This window comes from Agelaius phoeniceus, chromosome 5 (assembly GCF_051311805.1).
Source record: "Agelaius phoeniceus isolate bAgePho1 chromosome 5, bAgePho1.hap1, whole genome shotgun sequence".
In the NCBI taxonomy this organism is placed as follows: domain Eukaryota; kingdom Metazoa; phylum Chordata; class Aves; order Passeriformes; family Icteridae; genus Agelaius; species Agelaius phoeniceus.
This window is the reverse complement of record NC_135269.1, coordinates 60,710,769-60,730,354: the sequence shown is the minus strand read 5'-3', so window position 1 is coordinate 60,730,354 and position 19,586 is coordinate 60,710,769. Positions and strand designations below refer to the sequence as shown.

The window sequence follows — 19,586 nt, the reverse complement described above, 5'->3', positions numbered from 1 at the left end:
AGACTTCTACAGATCAATCAGTTTTACAAAACATAATAGGATAAGGAAAAAAATGGTAAGCTTTTATATCTTTTTTTTTTGCATACATATATTTTTGGAAATTTATTTTAAAGGGTATTAGATTAATGAAAAAGTTATCATCACAGAATTCAGGGTTATTTTTTTAGCCACTGAATACAAGACTGGGGTCTCTATGGGTGTCCTTGTCTCACTTTTACAACCTCTTTTGTTTGACTTGTAGGTTTTAATGTGCATCATAACACCTCTCATCCAGCAGTAAGAAATTCTCTGGGGAACACTTGCAGAAAATAGGACATTGAGTCCATAATTAAAGTAATCTCTTCCCAGGCAGATGCTTCAGTTGGCTCTGTTATCACATATTACAAAAGGCATCTTGAGGCCCATAAAATGTGTGGCAAATAGCTTTGGAGATGAGAAACGGCAATTTTTCATCTAATTTTGATCCATAGACATGTAAGTACTGTATTGCCACTTTTTGGTATGAAGCCAAATAACTATTGTGGTTGTTGAAATAAGCTTGGCAGTAACCAAAATTAAAGAGTACTCCAGCTTTTATCATCAGTCAGGAAAGCCTTTTTCTAGCCATCTTTGCACTTAGGAAATAAGCATGCCATCTCAAATATGCGAGTTAATGCCTACATCTGGATTTAGAAGAAAGGCTTTATGCAGCTTAACTTACCATACATATTCTCTCTCCATTTGTGTCTTAAAGCCATCGTTCAAATTATGGCCCTGACATCTTCACTGCATTGCCAAACTGTCTGTGATACTGACTGGGAGCGTTTCTACTATTTATTATTTGCATTTTAGGATGTTTAGGACATTGCTCTTTGAATGTGTAAGTAGGTTCTGCAAAGCAATTTGTTCATATCAGTTATAATCCTTTGCATAAACACTGATGGTGATAGGAGCTGGCTGAATTTGAGGAGCATGTTTTTAGTTCCTGACTGCAGCAACGTATTCAATGTAGGAAAATTTGACCTCAGACTACTGAAGTACTGAAAATAAAGACAGAATTACTTTCTTTCATTATTCATTTCTTCAAAATTGTTATTTTAAACTCTTCCCTATTTGGGTGGGAAATCACAGAGATTGCTGGAGAGCTTCTTATTCTTTAAGACTTCAAAAATGCATTTTTCACAGAAAATGGCTCAAGCAAATGTACATTACTACTTGAGCTAAACAGCTTATGTTGATCTAAGAGGGATATTTGGAAGGTTATAAGAGAAAATTTATTTGTTACATTTCTAGTAAGAGCTAAAAAGATTCAAACCACTCCAAAACAATAAGGAAAAGAACCCCATCAACCTTAAAACATAATGCTACAGTGCCATTGTACCTGTAAAATATGTAATGAAAACAGCCATTAATCACTTCTATAATATGCTTTTGAATAAAAATGTATTATTTGAATTGGTGTAGCATCTTCAAGTGTTCTTCTAGGTGATACCTCTGCGGTACAACAGAGTTCATTCTGTCAGATAATTTGAGATCATGGTCATTCTGAATACTCAAGTACAAAATCAAGTTTTCCCAGCAGGAAGGCAGCAAAAGCTGATCAAATGTTTTTGTTGTCTTGAAATTCAAGTGTTCTTTCTTTGTTTTTAAACTTTGCTAAAACTCAGCATGAGGAGAACATTGTTATACAAAGGGAGAATTTCTTCCTTGCTGAACATTACTGTGTGTCTACATAATATTTTGTAGATCACTCTATTAAAGATCCTCCAAACAAACAAGGTGAGAAAAGTAAGTTAATTTGTGTGAACTGAGATATATATGCCTTATATGCCCTTACCTGTGTACACAAAAAAAAGCAAAATTCAAAAAAATAATCTGAAGGCATGAATTTTAAAAGAATTGGAAAGTGTTGCCTTTGTCTTTGATGACAGCATGAACAAACCTGATTGCTCTGCTGGATCAAGGACAGTGCTCAGCACCCTGCAGGATCAAGTTCTTCACCAAGTCATTTGGCAATAGTCCCTTGCAGGAAGTCAAGGACTCCCCAAAAACAAGACAATGCACTTGACTCCTGCTTATTCATGCACTGGACATTTTATCTGCTTCAGAGATGGCATTGAAATGATCAGGCTCCAACAGCCCACCAGGAGACATTCCAGAGGTACCAGAGTCTGCCATGCAGACATAGTATTTAGTTGTAGAGGCTCGTCTGCAGGACTGAAATTCATCTTCCTAAAACATTTTTACAATTGTCCTCTGCCTTTGCCTGCACTCACGTTGTATGCACTACATGTCTACCTGTAGACAATAGTTCCAGGTATGGTTAGTCTTCACTCTTTCTATAGCTAACATTTCCAAAAGAACTCCCCAAAACTGGCTAGTGGCTATTTCATTCAGCATATTTCTTCTAGGATGTCATTTTGAAAGGTTTGTTATTGATGAATTATTACTAGGCAAAAGATATTTCATTCAACTGCTGTGATACACAGGAAAACTTGTTAGTGGAAACAAAGTGTTGGGAGTGTGTGTAATATGTTCTGTACTCCAGTCATGGTTTCAAAATTGAGCCATTTTGAGAAAAGGGGAAGATAAAGCAATGCTTTGAATGAAACAAAGGTTTATGCTGTTGATGAACTAAAATACACTCTGAAAAATCACCCTGAGGATCAATTTCAGAGATATTTTTATCAAAATTCAAGAGAGAATCTTAAACACAGTTACTCATAACTGATTCACAGATTGTGAATTGATGGCCTTGTGCACAAAAATAATGTGCATGTTGCAGAAAAGAAAGTAGAATCTAATCTCTGCTTCTAAAATTGCTAAATGAACATTTGTACGACGGGAAGCAATTCTCACCAGGACCATTTTATCATTCAGATAATACTAGTAGAAAATTCCTAAATTTCATTTTATTTCATGCAGGAGGTGCCAGAGTCCTATATGAAGCCACAACAAAATCTTTACAGAGCAGCCAAAGGCTATACTGAGCTTCCTTCTGGTATCATACATTACAAGTATGTGATATAATAAATTTGCATCACACAAAGAAAAGAAATCATCCTAAGACAGCATAACATTGCAGCTTCTACTCTGGCATTACACAACATTGACAGAAGTAGCATTATATGCTTCTTGCCTATCTTTGGATTTAAGTTCAACTAACACCAATAGAATTTTCATGTGCCTTTACTTTAAATACATGCTCACATAACCATTTTTTCTGGCTTTGTTGGTTCTGCTTTTCCTACAACACAGTGTAAGGAGTCTAAAATCACAAATGGCCAGTTGTCTGCACACTTGGAGATAAGCTTAAAAATAGAGTAGTCCTCTCATTAAAGTGGGCTTTTAGTAGGAATATCAGTCATCTGAGATAATATTACACAACAGATTTGACCTACAAGGAAAAAGGAAAAAAATGGCGAGATTTTATGAACTTTACACAGTTGCCATTTTTATTCATACCCTTCAGCAGATTTCAGCTGTTGGGCAGCCCACTCATTGAAAAGTTCTTGACACAGACAAAGTTAGTTACTTTTGAGGGTGGTGGGGATGAAAAATTATTTTCATTACTTGGTACAGGATGCTTATGTTTAGGCAGCTGAGTCTTGGTGGGATTCCAATTCACAATTAAAAAAATCTTAAAATACATGCCTGTGTAAAGGTCCATAAGCAAGCTATGTAGCTGGAGATCCATTTTTGTCAGTGGAGATCTAGATCTTAATTCTGCTGCCTAGAAGTAGTAAAAATAATTTGAAACATCCTCAGGAAGCCAGTAAAGGCCTTGTATTCCTGCAGGTACCTCTCCCTAGATGTAGAGCTGAATGTCAGGCCTGGATGTCTATGGAACCAGACTGCATTCCCATTAACCCTCAGGTAATTACAGACACACAGCTCACATAAACACCTGCCTGGAGAGAGGCACATATCCCATACCCAGTTGAAACAACTGAAAACCCCTTTTCAGGAGTGGACAATTAGGTGCAACCAGCTTTCATCCTCTCTCATGGTTTTCTTGCTTTGCTCTGAACACTTTTGAGCACTCACCTACTCAGTACCCTTTGTGTTACTATCTTCTGTTTAAAAAAAGTTTCTGAAACACCCACAATTTCTCATTAGTCACCTCAGTCTGCTTTACACAAAATAGAAAAAACTAAGACAGGATGAACAGACAAGTTAAATCTAATTCCTCATAGTTGGATGAGCCTTTGCTGTTTGGGGTCATAGAGTAGCCACAATGATTCCATGCACAGAGTTTGCATTTCATTGGAAATTAACAAACACAGAAGATGAAGGAGGTAATCTGGGCACCACATCAAAATGGGACATGAGAGCAGAGCCAAGATAGGAATCAAATATTGGCTTGTGATTTTCAGAATATTACACATAATGTTGATTGACGGCACAACAATGCCTCTACCCAGGGAAGTGGAAAACCAAGCAAGGGAGTAATTTTTCTTCATAATTCCACTAGACTGACACACCAGCAAGGAACAATTACTGATGATTTTTTTGCTACAAGGCATAAGTTACAAGTGATATGGAAAAATAAAAATAACTGAAACACTGGGCTAAATGTTGGAACTGACTGTAAGCAGTGACTGTCTCTTATTTGATGCTGCCCATGCAATCCCTGACTCAGAGTCCACACCAATACCACAAAGAGTGCTATGAAATATCCTTCTTCTCCCTTTTGTTGCAGTAAAGAGTAGGAAGAGAAATGCAGCACTTACTGAAGCATGGAGCTGCTTCTTTACAAAACCCCAAAGTCAAGGCTATCTGTACATTAAGGTTTGCATATGTGTTATGGCACAATCCTCAACTGAATGCAGAGATTTCAAATATAGCAGCAACTAGAATGCTGTGAACAACAGTGTATTTCAGTGTACAGTTCTGTGGCATCATAGGAATGTGAGGGAGAAAAACATACACGACCATATAATTGAGAGTTGATGATACATAAATACAAGGGACTTAAAGGACCTCACTTCTGATAGATGCTGTTTTCTGTTTACTTTATGTTATTATTTGTGTGTATTATCATTGTGTACAAACATAATTGGGTACTTAATCTTTAAGATTATCCTTTGTACTTCTTTAAAACAATTGAAAAAACTACAGTAAATAGTGTCTTAAATGGCAGTTTAGCTAAGTGGTTTACCAGGGGAATGTGGTTCCTTCAGACAATATAGAGCTCTCCCACCCTGGCTAGAGAACTAATATAGTAAAGCATGTAATCTTCTTGGCTGTTTATTTGGTATTTCTATAATTATTATCATAGGTTTTCTATAAATGCTTTAAATAGGTAACCAAGTCTCTCAATCACAGACTTTATGCTGTGTAGTGTTTGTACAGCATGGTATTTTGAGTTCATAATTAACACCATTGCCAGTTCCTTAAACAGGCTTAAACACATGGGCATGAAAAGACCAGTTCTGGAACAGGGTGCTTCAAACTTCCCAGAAAGGAGTTGTAGCTTTAAATGATTATGGGAAGAGGCATATTCTCAGTGAAAAACACATCTCCTTTCTTGAAAATTTCTTCCAACAGTTCAGCTGTCTGCCTCAGCATTCAGTCCCAGACTTTTTCCAGGAGCTGTGCTGAGAATCAGTTTCTCCTGCCTCAACAGAAGTGATGTGCCAGGGCCCTGCCTCAGCCACCACTGCTCTCTTACCTCTGTCCTCACAGAGAGGGACCACCACAGCTATTTCCAATCCTACTGAGCCATTTGCACCATAGGCTGTGCTAATTAAGTGTCATAAAATATGTGATTTTAGCACTTACTAGCTTATTAGACTCTGCCTACAGACTTAGGAAGATATCTTTACAGAAGTCCAGTCTTCCATTAATAGAAGTTATAGTGGATATATAGACACAATCATAATTATTAAACACCTGTACAGGGACTAACACAAATGCTTACACAAAAAAAACACTTATTCTTCTAGGTACATTCTACAGCCTGCAATTCTATTTAATACAATAGCTGGAGCTTCTGCAATAAACCCTGCTGGTGGTCAAAGCAAAATATGCTTTTGCTATTTAGGTCAGCTTTATCACTTTTGCAAACTAGTAAGTTAAGCCATCTATAAAACAACAGGCTTAACATCCTAAGATGCAATCCAGCATGCCACCCTGTGTAACAGCCATTATTATCCCTGCTGTCAGGCTGAGCTTTAACTAGGTTAGTGTGAGCTTAGAGCAGAAATTACAAACCACCAAACCTAGCCAAAGGATTATGAAGATAATATTTTACAAATTTGCACACAATCAGAGAAATTACTTGTTAGCATAAAGAAGGACCTACTATTTTGTGGTGGTAAAGAGCATTTACAGATCCTGGCAATTTGCTTGGGAGGCCCTGTGCTCAATACCTGTTTAACAAAGTCCTAAGTTATTGCTAAGAAAACGATTCTGTAATAAATGATGCATTTTAGCTTTCATTTCCTCAACTCAGCTGGCAGTATCTATGGTGAAAACACACTAAAGGATCACACTAAGATGTATTACAGGAGCACCAACAGCACTCAGTGTTTCTCTTAGAAGTGTATTTCATAGAAAGGTACTTTTAACATTCATTTAGTAGCCATAATAAACTACTTTCAGGAAAAAAACCTAACAGGGTTAAAATAAATTTGCACACGACTAGTGTGAAAAAATGGCTATTGCCTCATTTTGCACAGAACCAGGTTTGATCCAGCCACCTTCCCCTATGGAGCACAGGGCTCTACACTACCCCTTTTCCTGGTGCAGCTGGGGAGAAGGCTTGTTGAGTGAAACACTGAGCCAAGGAAAGATGCCAATCTCCATCAGGTAACATTACATTTAGGGTCAGCAGTGGAACAGCACTGTGTGCAATGGAAATAACTGGGGCTGCATCAAACTGCAGAGATTAGGAATATTCCAGTGGGGTTGGAAAGAAACTGAGTGCTGTGCTAGCAAGCTGGTGTGAACCCCAATTTGCTGTGCATCTCACATACACAGAAATAAGCCCATTTTCCTTGCAGAGCTGTGCCCCACATCCTCCATGTCATTCCTTGCTGCAGCACAGCAATACCCTGGTGTGTCCCTCACTGGCTGTGTCAGTAACCTCACTGTGGCCAGGAGCCATCCTCCTGCACCATGACTGGGAAATGCAAGGCCTGGGAACTGACACACTGACAGCAGGAATATTTCTGGCAGTTTATAAACAAATCATGTTGTAGCAGGGAGGATTGTTGTTGGGAATGCCCAAATTTACAGGTATAAATGGCCTGTCAGGCTACTGATTTTTATGAAAGTTAGTACCTTAATATCTCAACCCCTTCATCATGTTTGTTTGCTTACCAATGGATATAAGGGCTACAAGGAAGAACAGGCTGACAGCATCACTGCACAAATCTCATGTCTTAGGGCTCCTGTCTTTCAGGACTGAGCTCTGGAAGAGCACACCAAAAAGCCCAGATGAAGTGAAAGGGAATTTTGCCCATCATGTCTACAGGGTTGTGACTTTGTGTCACATCCACAGAATTCCACTGCTTCAGTGGAAGCCAGAACAGGTCAATAGTGTGTGCAGTTAATAAAAGCTATCTGTGCATCTATAGCAAAAGCTGCCTGGCCTGTGAGAGATTTGCCTGGTGACCTTTGTTCAGTTCCTCCTGAGAATCGTCCAGGGAGAGGAATCAACACTCAAAAATCGCATGTCAAAGCCAATGCTAATTAATAACCTTATTATCCATCCCCAGGGAGGTCAAAGACTAATGAGCTGATCTGAATCACAGACAAATTGGCAACAAACAGTATAGGAAGCTCTTACCTATACTGAACTATAGCCAGAGTCTATAAATTCATGTATCTTTCTATGAGCTTCCAATTTATACTAAGTTAAACAAAAATTAAATTGATACATTAAATGTAATCTATATTAAATTTAAACTTTATATTCAATTGAAAGTGTTAAGAAAACTTATTTGCTATAAAGGCACAAAAGGAGACAAATAAGATAGAGTCCTCTGGAACTCTTGTATTCAGGGAACTGGGTAAGGTAGGCAGACTAACACTGTACCCCAAAAATAGCTTTGTTTACTGCAATGTGTGATTTAGTAAGCAGGAGAAACACCAGCTGAGGCAAGAAAGTGTGGGCAGCTGAAGAAAAATTGAGGAGGAGGATTAGAGGTAAAACATATTTCCCCTCTTTACATTTCCTTCAACTGATGATCATGTTTACCCAGTATTCCTGCAGACAAGTGTGATCCTGGAGTAAACACCAACTCCAGAGAAGCTGAGACTTTCCACTCTGGTCTGAATTTGTTCTATGGGAAAGCAAACTGATATAACCACATCATTTTGCTCATCCTCAAAGACAAAACAGTATCACCCATGTAGCATCCTTATACCTCATGTGAGACATTCTGAAAAGCCACCAAGACTGACCCAGGGAGCCTGGGAGCAGCTGTGGTGCCGGGCTCTCAGCCCTGCCAGATGTAGGCTTACATCCATGCTGCAAACTACCTAGTCAACAATAAATTCAGATTTCTGCTATGCATGGCTAAGGACTTCCCTAACACAGTGGGAACACCACCTTTGTTCAAGGGGTGCTACTGGCAAACAGGTGGATTATGACTTAAAGAGGAACTTACAGGTTTGATTTCCAAAACTGTTCAATGCTGGTCTTACTCTGTTACCACCAAAGCCAGTGTTGAACCTTCCATCGATTTCAAGATAGACAAGCATTTATTGCCTTAGAAAAATATTCCTTTAATTTCACTTAAATGAGAATCAGCTATTCATAATAGTATTTGTATTTCTGCAGAGTTATTTGTCAGGTCTTCTTCAACAATGGCAAGCATGAACAAAAAACCCAATACAAAACCATGGAAAAAATCACCCCCAGGAAAATGAATGACTGGTTAGAAATTGACCTCAAAACTCACAATGGAGGGTCATATTTCATAACAAATACATTCACAGTCACTCTGCAAGTTGGGACCAAAAATTCAACAAATATTTTTTGAACAGCAGGAAAACAAAATAATTCAAGGAAAAAAGGGAGTAAGCAAGAGTGAAACAGAGAAGATGTACAGGCAGCCCAAACAAACTTTAGCTGCTTCTTTATCCGAAAAAGAAATCGTTTTTAGTAAGAAGTTAAACGTTGTATAAACCCCATAGCTGACAGATTTCCTCAAGGTATATACAACTGTTGTATATACAATAAATATACTCACAATTTAGCTACCAACCATCAAAACTATTATTTTCCAATATACTGTTGGGTATTTAGAAGAAGAGAGAGCTAGAAATAAAAATGTCTTGACATTGTCATCACAGCTAATAAATAACGTATCCTGACAGTATAGTATAAAAGTGCATTATGTAGGTAAGGAGAGATATCAAAGTCACAGGTAAATCAGTCTACAGGTACAGTGCTCACCATCAGCAACTTATGTAGTCAAAGTCAGTTGCTCATTTTTATTTTTTACAAAAACAACTTGATTATTTGGGGCACTTACCTGCTGCTTCCCAGTATAGATTGAAAGGGAATAGTATTCAGAAAGCTTGTTTTGACAACAGGACAGCCACAGAAAGGTGTCTCTAAAATATTGCAATTATTCACTTATTGAATTAGGGAGCTGTCTGCCTTTTTTTCTTGAAAATGTCAAACTTGAAACATTTTCTATTTTTGACAGCATTCTCAGTGTATTTTCTCTCTCAAATCTGGTCTATAAAATTCTGGGACAAATAATTAGAAATTACTTGAAGGTAAAAGTTAATAATATATATGCTAATAGTTCAAGTTAAGCTATTTTGTTAGAACTTTATTTGGTGCTAAAACATCAAATGATAACTTATGTCTTTAAAACAAGTTACCAAAAAAAAAAAAACCCTCTTGGTCATTCTTGGTTCAGAGTGTTTAAAATTAGAAACAGTAAATACTTGAGTATAGCTACTCTCAAATACTTGCATTTTGTATTGATGCTTACAATATGAATAATATATTTGTGTGATGTTCTAACTCATATTAAATGCAATAGTCACAAGACTGTGTCAGTGCAAATGGGCTATATACTTAAAGGATCAATGATATGATTAATTACGAAGAAGAATCCATTTCTTTTAAATGCTAGACTTCCTACATGCTTTGAAAATCAGAAGTCCCAATGAGCGCAGAAACGCTTCAGCCAGGAAGAACTCATTATTCTTACTTCAAATTACTGTCTACACCTGGCAGTGTACTCTGACTGCTTTATTCAGACAGCGTGAGCAGGTTGGATGGTTCCATTCTCTCCAGAGTGTCTGCCCATGACTCTGTGCCCATACGTACATGAAGTTGACACAGCCCGTCCCTGCAGGTGGAGCAATCCAAACAAAGCTGAGGTTGGTGGTTGGGAGATGGCTCACATGGGATGCAACCACACTGCACATGAACTGGTTTCCAAACTGGTGGTCAGACATAATTCCTGGGAGAAAGAGACAGAGGAAGGAAACAGTAACAAGTGTTAATGGCTCATTGCAAGGTGCTAACAGACCGAGAAATGCGTCTGCCATGTGTTCATCATGGCAACGCGGAATGAAAAAACCCCAGGGGTGTGCCATCAAATAACTAGAATTAATGCCAATGAAAATACTGGAGCTGGCCTTTGCCTGAGCCAAGGCTGACTTTGCATTTGCTGCAAGGCTCCATGTATTTTCTGCTATTAGTCTTCATGAGGCCAATACCAGAGGAAGTATTTGCATTTTTGAAGGAGGAGCTGGATCACAGCTACTGTAAATCAGTTATTCCATTACCTCATTTACACTCATTACAGATCTAAAAGAAAATAACACCTGACGCAAACGAAAAAGAAGTTAAATTTTAATCAGAAAAATGAAGCTCTTAGAGAAAGGTATTATCTATTAAGAGACATATATTTGAGAAAAACAGATGAGCCCTGGATTCACAAACTCTTCTGATGTAAAGTAAAAGCAGCAACCTTCCACAGTTTTATCAGTACATGTTCTTTTGATTTTTCTTTTAATTCTTTTTCATACGTGCTTCTAATACATGAATGAATGCAAATGTCATCTGTTAATCCCTCCCTCTGGAATTCACTGCAGTTCAACATTAAACAAAAGAACTGTATTTTTAATGTTAAAAAAATGTCTGACAGCAATCTTTCTCCCCTTGGAGCCCTTTTGTATTTTCCTACAAAGTAGTACAAACGTGGTTGTTTGTTTGACACCCTTTGGCTTAAAAGAAGGCAATCTTACCAGAATGGATCCCTACCCCTTTACTCCTACTACATGAAAGAGTAAATGATACAACTATTCTTTTAAACACAGTTATCAGAAGAGAATGCCTTGTTCTGAGTTACTTCAAATATTGGACCTTCATTTCAGAAAACAGTGACATGGGCTGAAACATTGCTAATAGGAAAAGGCAATGGGAGGGGGCCCTACTGTGCTCAGAAAGGTCACTGTCACTATTTGATGATTGCACCTCCAAGTTTATAGTGGCTGGTATTTCCCAAATTTGCTTGTTGCAATTCAAACAACAACAGAGAAATAAAGCCTGTGTCTTGTCATAGTGTACACCACAGCACACGCCACTGCTGAGATGGGCACAATACACCACAGAGTATCACCATACAATTTCAGAAAGCTTCAACCCATGCAGAGTAACATTGTACCACTTCAGAAGGTTTCAGGTGTCTGCCCATACAGAGCAACATCACTTCAGAAGGCTTCCCTTCTACCATCACCTCAAGCATTTGCCCTTCTTGCTCTTTAGCCCAGCCTTTTATACCCCCCATGTTGATGCCCTGCCCCTGTGTGCCCTCTGCTCCCTTGGTGGTTGGTCAGTGCCCCTGGGCACCCCCTGGCTCATTGCTGTCAGTGCTGCTCACCTGCTGCTCACAGCTGTACCCATTGGGGATGAGGCTCAGCCACAGCCCCATCCCAATTACCACCGTGTACCTACAATCTCTGAGTATCAGAATCCTTTATTACTGGGTTTTTGGGAATTTCCCTGTGATGTGAATGCAGCAATTTTTGTAAGCCCCCACAGATCCAGAGGTGGAAGGAGTTTGCAAGAGAGAGTTTTACATCAAGGAAATGGATAAATCCTTCCTAATGCAAACACAATGCCCCACTGGGTGTCCCCAGGGACTGGATGCCAGCAGCACCTTGCACGGAGTGGGGGCTGTCTCACAAGCAAACCATTTCACATTTTACAAACAAAAGGCAATGTCTGAAATCCTGGTCAGGTACTGGTGAGGATGACAGACTATAGCTCAAGGTTATGGATGTTATTTATCCTCAGGGCTATGAAATTCTTAACCAGCTTCAGGTTTTGGGCGGGAGAAATGAGCCACAGTGAATTTAAGTGATCCATCCCAGGAGTGACAGCAGGTGATGGTAGTGATGCTTGTATCTTTTGCAAACAACCACCTCCTCATTTGGGGTCTGTCAGTCAGTTCCCCACTGAAAATCCACGTGAGATTTTCTGTCATTCACACAGTCACAGCTCAAATCCCCAAATGAAGCTGAAGCTCATCATGTCAGGGTAGTCACAGAGAAGGCTCAAGCTCCCCTGAATGGAGCCTCTTTTCTGGAGATCAGTAGTAGGGAAATCCAGAGAGATGGTGTTTTACTGACTCTTCTTTATTGCAAGAGATTAGATACAGATGAGGTATGGCCACTTCTTGCCATGCTGTATTGTTTTATTTGCCTTTCTTGGCTAATTGAGAGGAGTGGCAGTAACATCCTTAAGGAATCCCTCTTGCCTGGTGCCCAGGCTCACTGCCCTGCTCTCACTGCTGAAGTCCTGCAGCAGAGCTCTGCTGGGACAGGTGTGACCAAAAATATGCCCAGAGAGGTCCCTCACAGAGCAAATGCTATTTAGGCAAGTGCTTTGCTTTGCTCAGGGTGTCAGGTGGCAACTCTGATTTGTTCCCAAAGCCTGTCCCCCTCTCTGCAGTCTGTGCTACAGCCAGTGGCTCAGCACTGTGGGCTGGGTCTTGAGGCTGCTGCAGCTCTCATCTCTCATCATCCCTGGCTGTGCAGTGGGAAAGAGCCAGCCTCAGACTATCAGGGTAATTAAATAACAGATGCTGTCAGGGGAGAAGCAGGAGCAGCCCTTCAGTTTGAAGAAATTCCCCTTTCTCCAGAGCCAGCCAAATAGAAGGGAGGACAAAGGCTGCCCTAACACATCCCCCAGCCAGGGGACAGGCAGAGCAGCTTGGGAAATGTGATGCTTCCCTCCTTGGCAGCAACTTGTGAGTTAATGAATTCCCTAGGTTTCAGGCAGTATACTGCAAAAATGTGCCTAATACATCAAACACATACAACATCTGTGGAGAATTTCTTTTTCCTTTGATTTACAGTTTAAAAAAAGAGCAATTTTGCAGTTACTAGAATAAATTCTAAACAAGGAAAAAAAACAAGTCATTCAATTTTTTTCCAGAAAAAAGTCAATGAATAGCACAGCAATCATTCAAATCCCAATTTTATAATTTTATCACCATCTTATCTTTATATTTTATTAATAATTGATTGTTATATCGTTACAATAAAAACAACCCTCCTCATCTGCTGGACCTTTACTGAGTACATCAATCCCATTTAGGAGTTCAGAGCCTTTAGAATATTTAACAACAATTAAATAATGAAACTTCAGTAAGTGACAGCAATATTAAAAAACTGTTTTGATGCTTAAGTTCCAAGGTTTCCTATTGAAAAGGTGAACATAAAATTGATAAAAATGCAAAAAACAATGGAAAATTGAATTGATACTAAGAACTTGCTAAATTAAGGGCAAGTAATATTATTCCACCCTTTTGCTTCCAGTCTTTTTGCAGTTCCTTTTTATGGAAGGCAACTCCACCCTTCTCCTCCAGCCCCTCTCCAAACTGGTGAGCTGCTTCTCAGACTGTGTGTTTGCCCATAGCAAATCAAAGTACAAAATGAAAAAACAAAAAATTCTGCTACAAAAAATTTAAATGGCTATGAGACAAGCCTGATTACACAGCAGCTCTAAGAACAAATCTGGGTCCTGTATGTACCTCTGACAGCTTCAGAGTGGCTCAGGTCAATATTGTGTGTAGGTATCTCCCTCACACCCTGGTGACCAGTGCAACTACGTACATTCATGTCTAGTCTCACAAAGTCTCACAAGCCTCACAAAACTAATAATCTTTAGGTGAAAACTTAAGATCATCCTGTATAAAACTCAAGAAACACTTCAGCAAAAAATCAAGTGTTTCCATGTGACTTAATGAATACTGAAATGTTCAAAGTTTTGTGAGAGGTACCCATCCACAGCTCTAAACCATGCTGCATGCAAAGAGTCTGTTAGCATCTCTCTGAACCCCTTTTGCCTTGGTTTTACAGTGTGCACTCCTCATAATGACATGCTGCAGACTTCTTTCTAGACTCTCCATCCCCTAAAATTTCTGAGGCTTTAGGAATCTCCGTATGATCAATATAACCATTACAACCATTCAAATCCCAGACATGCTTTGTACCTGCCAACAGCACTGCCAGGACAGAAATTAGACATTCTCAGTCCCTCTCAAGAGGGAACTCAGCAGCTGTTTTTATTGTGTAAACTTTAAACAAAATGTTCTTAATTCTATTCACTACACTGTCTATAGTCAATCAAAGAACTTCTATATGAAGAGGTAGATTTCAAGGGATAAAAATAATACAAGAAATGTAGGGATAGAGAAAAATATTGGAAGGAAAAGCTTAGGTAAAGTCAGATGATAAATACATAACTTCAATCTTTAAATGTTTAATTGATAATCAGAACCACTACTAGGGCTGCAACAGCAAATGCAAGGAAATATTTTGCTTCCTTTGTAAGATGATATACACAAAGGTGTGTGAGATGTGAAAATGGTGGTCCACAAATGCCCAAATTCAGATGTTGATCCTGAACTCATTATTACTTTCACCTAGTTGTGTAGCTTCTCCAAAAGGGAGAACCATAGATTATAGCAGACATTCTTCCATTTAGGCCCCTGGAACACAAAAGATGATCTTTTCTAGTGATAGAGCTTGGGGAGCATCTAATGCAATCTAATTTTCCCAGATAAATGCAGGAAAGAGTCACATCTTTCTCTGCTTTGTAAGTCTGAGAAACATGGATCTGCAATAACTCTGACTTTCACTCTATGTTATGTAACTACATAATATTCTGTATTACAACATGACATATCCTCTTTAGAAAACAGTTTTCTAAACCAGAACTTCATACAAGGAGCTCATCTGCATGTCAAGGTCCTTGGTAAACCCTTCCTTATAGCTAAGGCTCAACTTTCATCTTATAAAAGAAACAGAATTTGCAGTGATGAATCAGATGGCAGCTAGATACCATTTCCTATTTACTACATGATTTGAGTATGATATTAAACAAGAGAGTGAATGTTAAATACAGGTGTAAAATGAATCACCACATTTTGGCTTTGCTGCTTCTAAACTGATTATCTGCTTCATGCTTCCATTTTCACAGATATGTGTAAGTAAGTGAGAGCAAAATGCCATACATAAAATATTGATGAAATTCCAAGAAAAATCTCCAAGTAACAAAATAACTCTGGCATCTTTGAGAAAGCAATAATTCCTGATTAGGAGATAATAAATTTGAGTCAGAAACAGACATTTTCAAATTAGATTTTGCATGATGCAAAAATAAAGTACCTAGCCTTAGGAACCATCTCTTCCCTTGGGAAGCAGAGCTGGAGGCTCTGTTCTCCATCCAGGCTCTAGCATCTCAAAGGGTGATCCACAAATCCACAAGGTAAGTGCAGTTCTGTCTGGTGTTACAAAGCAAGGAATATGCAAAAGTGACTGTGCCTGAAAACACCTCCTGTGCTGAATCCCATGCAGAAGTGGCCAAACCAGGGTTTGCTACTTGTTTTCCCCATGCAGCACCAGGGACTTGCTCTGAGGGGATGATTAATTTTTTTTCAAAATGAAAGATGCTGGTAGCCTTTTTTATTATCAGTTAAAGTAATGACTTTGGCAGGGAGCTTATGCCCAGCCTCTACTTTCCAGAAGCACATCCTCTCTAAGAAATTGAGGATCAGTTATACAGAGGGGTGCCCCCACTCTCCTGTCACAGGGAAGATCACACCACTGAGATCCAGGAGTGCTGGGACAAGGGACAACTCTGTGGCTGTTAGCAAGGAGCCTGGTTGCTCAGTGAAACCCCTGCAGAACAGGTCTCCAGGACTGTGCAGAGCCAAGGTCCTCTGCTAGTTCAGGGGAGGCCCATGTGCCTCCCCACATTATTTGAGGTGCAGCAGAAGGCCCAGCACAGCTGCACTGGTGGCTGGAAAGACCTGAACTCACAGAAAGCCAAGCGGAGACCATAAGGAACAATTTAGGATAAAATCTGAATGTATATAGACATCAAGTGTTATTTGCAGCTGGTAAAGCTGCAGCTTTCAGACCACACTTTCAGAGGTAGGAACCTCCATTTGTCCTGTGTATCTTCAGATGTTTAAAGAACCTTTTTGAGACTTACCTGTAAACATATTTAAAAATGAATTATATGTTTTCACTGAATGCTACAGAGAGTGAAATAATAATTTCATGAAATAATAATTTCATGAAATAATAGTTTCAGTTATTGGAAGAATATTTGAACAACATCCTTAAACAGTTATGAGCCCCTTTCAGGACCCTGCAATGTAGTCTTAAAATTTTAGAACTTGTGATGGGAAGAAAATCAAATTGCTCTCTGTTTTTCGGTGGGTTTTGTCCTGAAAAAAAAATCCCACCAAAATGTTTAAGGAAAACATCAATAATTCATGTTAAAAGGAATCATTGGGAGTAAAGAAATATCTGGAGCTGGTAACTATAACTTCTAAAGCATGAACACAAATGTACAGTTGTGAGCTCATGCAGTTTTTACCCAAGCAAGTAGCCAGATAAAGGTTTCTAAATTGCACATGCAAGTTCCTTTCAACTGGAGTTAAAGTGTAGAATGGGGCTCTAAGTGAACTGCACCCCCCCAGCTGAAATGCACTGTTGCCAATTGATTTTTGGGGGGAGATTTCATTCTGCTTCACAGGAAAAAACACATCTCATTTGACAGAGTGTAACAGACTGCTAAAGCACTTGGTAGCCTTGTGATCAATTAAGGGTCAGGATGGTTTGATAAATTATTAAAGAGGATGAATCAAGAAAAGAGCAGCAACTAACAGATACATTCTCCCACCCAGCAGTATGTTATCTTTATCTTTCTTGAAGTCAGGTGTTTGTTTCATTATTGTTATTATTGCTACTGCTTCACTATTAAATAATAAATCTTTTCACTATCTGCAATGCTGGGGGGAAAATACCATCCACATGTTAATCAGAACAATAGGAAAAAAAACAGATACATGTAAAACAGCCTAATAAAGTCTGTCTCTAAAATCCATAAGTCCTTCTGTGGTCAGGAGAAAAACCAGAGCCTGAATACAGCACCCTGATTCTTCAGAGGGTACCACTGTGCTGAAGTGACTCACACTTGAGATAAGAAGCATGGGTTTTATAACCTTCCCCCCTCCCATATGTGAAATTTAAATATATTTTCTTTATAGTTCTGAAAATAATAATTTATTGCAAGTTCACACTTGAATTACATTCACAAATTGGGATTCAGGGAAACAGTTCAGTTTAGGGCTTTTAGGTGCTTACAGGAGAAGTGCTTTCTTTCCACATTTGTGAATATTTTCTGAAGAAAATCCTTCACTAGAAACAGAGATTTGCAGGAATGAACCACTAATGAACAGATTTTTGAAAATTTGGTGTGAAAGGGAGGATATATTTTTTGCTTAATCTCACTTTTCGTGTTTTTCTTTAAGGGGATTGTTAATCAAAACTTTTGGGCACCTTTTGTTAGAACCCATTTAGGGTTATAATTTAATCTCAGGGATTTATGAGTACTGGTCTCATTAAAACTAACAGGAACTACACATATGGAAATTGCGGAGAATGGGGAGAATTGTGGAAATGTGAAATTGTGGAGAATATCCCCATTCTATAGCACAATTCCCAGGACACTGAGTGAGTCCCTTGTGCAATGTGTGATTTGGCTCCACGAGTCAGGGGAATGGGCTGGTGAGGCCCTGGTCTGCAGCCTCTTGGTGGTTTCAGGCCATTGTCAGGAGGGATGAGAAGACAATTTACAATTTACTGCTGAAATCTAAGTGCTCCACAGAGAGCAACACGGCACCAAGTGCTCCAAGGCAAGTAGATTTAGTAACAGCAAACAGGGACCAGCAGTAATATAAATAGAAAATGCTAATAAGTTACTGTGTTGCTGAAATACAGAAGAAGAAAATAATCTATTTCCAAGAGCTTGAGCCAAAGTCTATTTTAAATGTTTTCCTAAGAGTCCCAGCATGTTTTATAATAGCAACTTATATATATTTCTTTATAGACCTGTTAGGCTGATACCTTCATTCTGTACTTTTCCCAGTTTCTATTTTAGCACCAAATTCCAGGTTATTCTGTTGAAGGAAAGCAACTGTCCCTGGTTTGCATCCACTTTTATTTTTTTTTAATTGTAACTGACTGGTGTCTCATCCATATGAGCAACTCTCATACAACTTCCAAAAAATATAGCATTGTTCTGAATCTTTCCACTTTGCAAACATAAATCTTTGTCTCATGAGCCAAAGACGAGACACTCTGCTTGACAGGGCTTATACCAGTGACAAATGTGACAAAGGGACACCTTGTTATCACACCAGACATCTGCTCCCACCAGACTCATTGTCAGAGCCAGTAGTAACCACATCCTTCTCCTTACAGCAGCAAAAATTCACCAAAGCAACACTGGAGCCTCTGGAATTGCCCTGAATTTGCTTTAGTGGAGGTGAAACTGTGAACCAGCAGCCTTAACTGGCAACACCATCCTGACCCACTCACTTAAACAGAGCCATGACCCAACCAAACCTCCCTGCTGACCAGAACAAGGGACATCAAATGAAACATTGCTGTGCAATAACTAGAAATTCACTACACAGGTCAGTAAAAATGTACCTGCCCAGCACTTGTCTATAAACAAATGCATCCTGATTGGATCTATAACACACCTAGAAAGCACCAAGTTGTTTTATTTAAAATAAACTAGTCTTCACCCCAGACTCAGCTGAGCTGGTCTGAGTGGTTTGCAGTGACAGCATCCCCTCTTGTCTGTGTGGTTGCTGGTAACACCTCCTGGTATCCTGTTTGCTCTTCTATAGCCTAGCATGACTAATTAGAATAATGGCTTTACCTACAAAAGCCTAAGTCTCTCTTTAGTTTATTCAAAATGAAGTTAATGGTTTCTGGCAGCAGTCTGCCTTGTAAGGCATTTCCTCTGTTTTGATCCTTCGCCTGCAGCCGTGTTTTGTGTTTGCCCTCATTGCTGTCGCTGCCTCAGTCACTGCAGGAGCCACTCAGCACCTCCTATCCGGGTTGCACTTGCACTGTCCCTAATTACTCCTTATATCCCTGTTATCAACACTACTGGTGAACTCAGATGCTTTAAAATTGATAGTTTCCTCCAAGGCAAATTAAGTCAGTCAAACCAATCAATAAGGATAACTACATAATGAAACCAGAGGGACTTCCATATAAATCTTTCCAGATGGAGTATTTATCGTTTGGAG

General features: G+C 39.1%; 1 protein-coding gene across 2 annotated transcripts in view; it reads right to left on the bottom strand.

The window, feature by feature from the left end:
• RELN (reelin) overlaps positions 1–19,586 on the bottom strand; it is a 284,556-nt gene that overhangs the window by 191,904 nt on the left and 73,066 nt on the right. For both annotated transcript variants that reach the window (XM_077179117.1, XM_054631807.2), the window contains exon 3: positions 10,280–10,415. In XM_077179117.1, the coding sequence (XP_077035232.1) occupies positions 10,280–10,415 (136 nt within the window). The remainder of the gene's footprint in view (positions 1–10,279; positions 10,416–19,586) is intronic.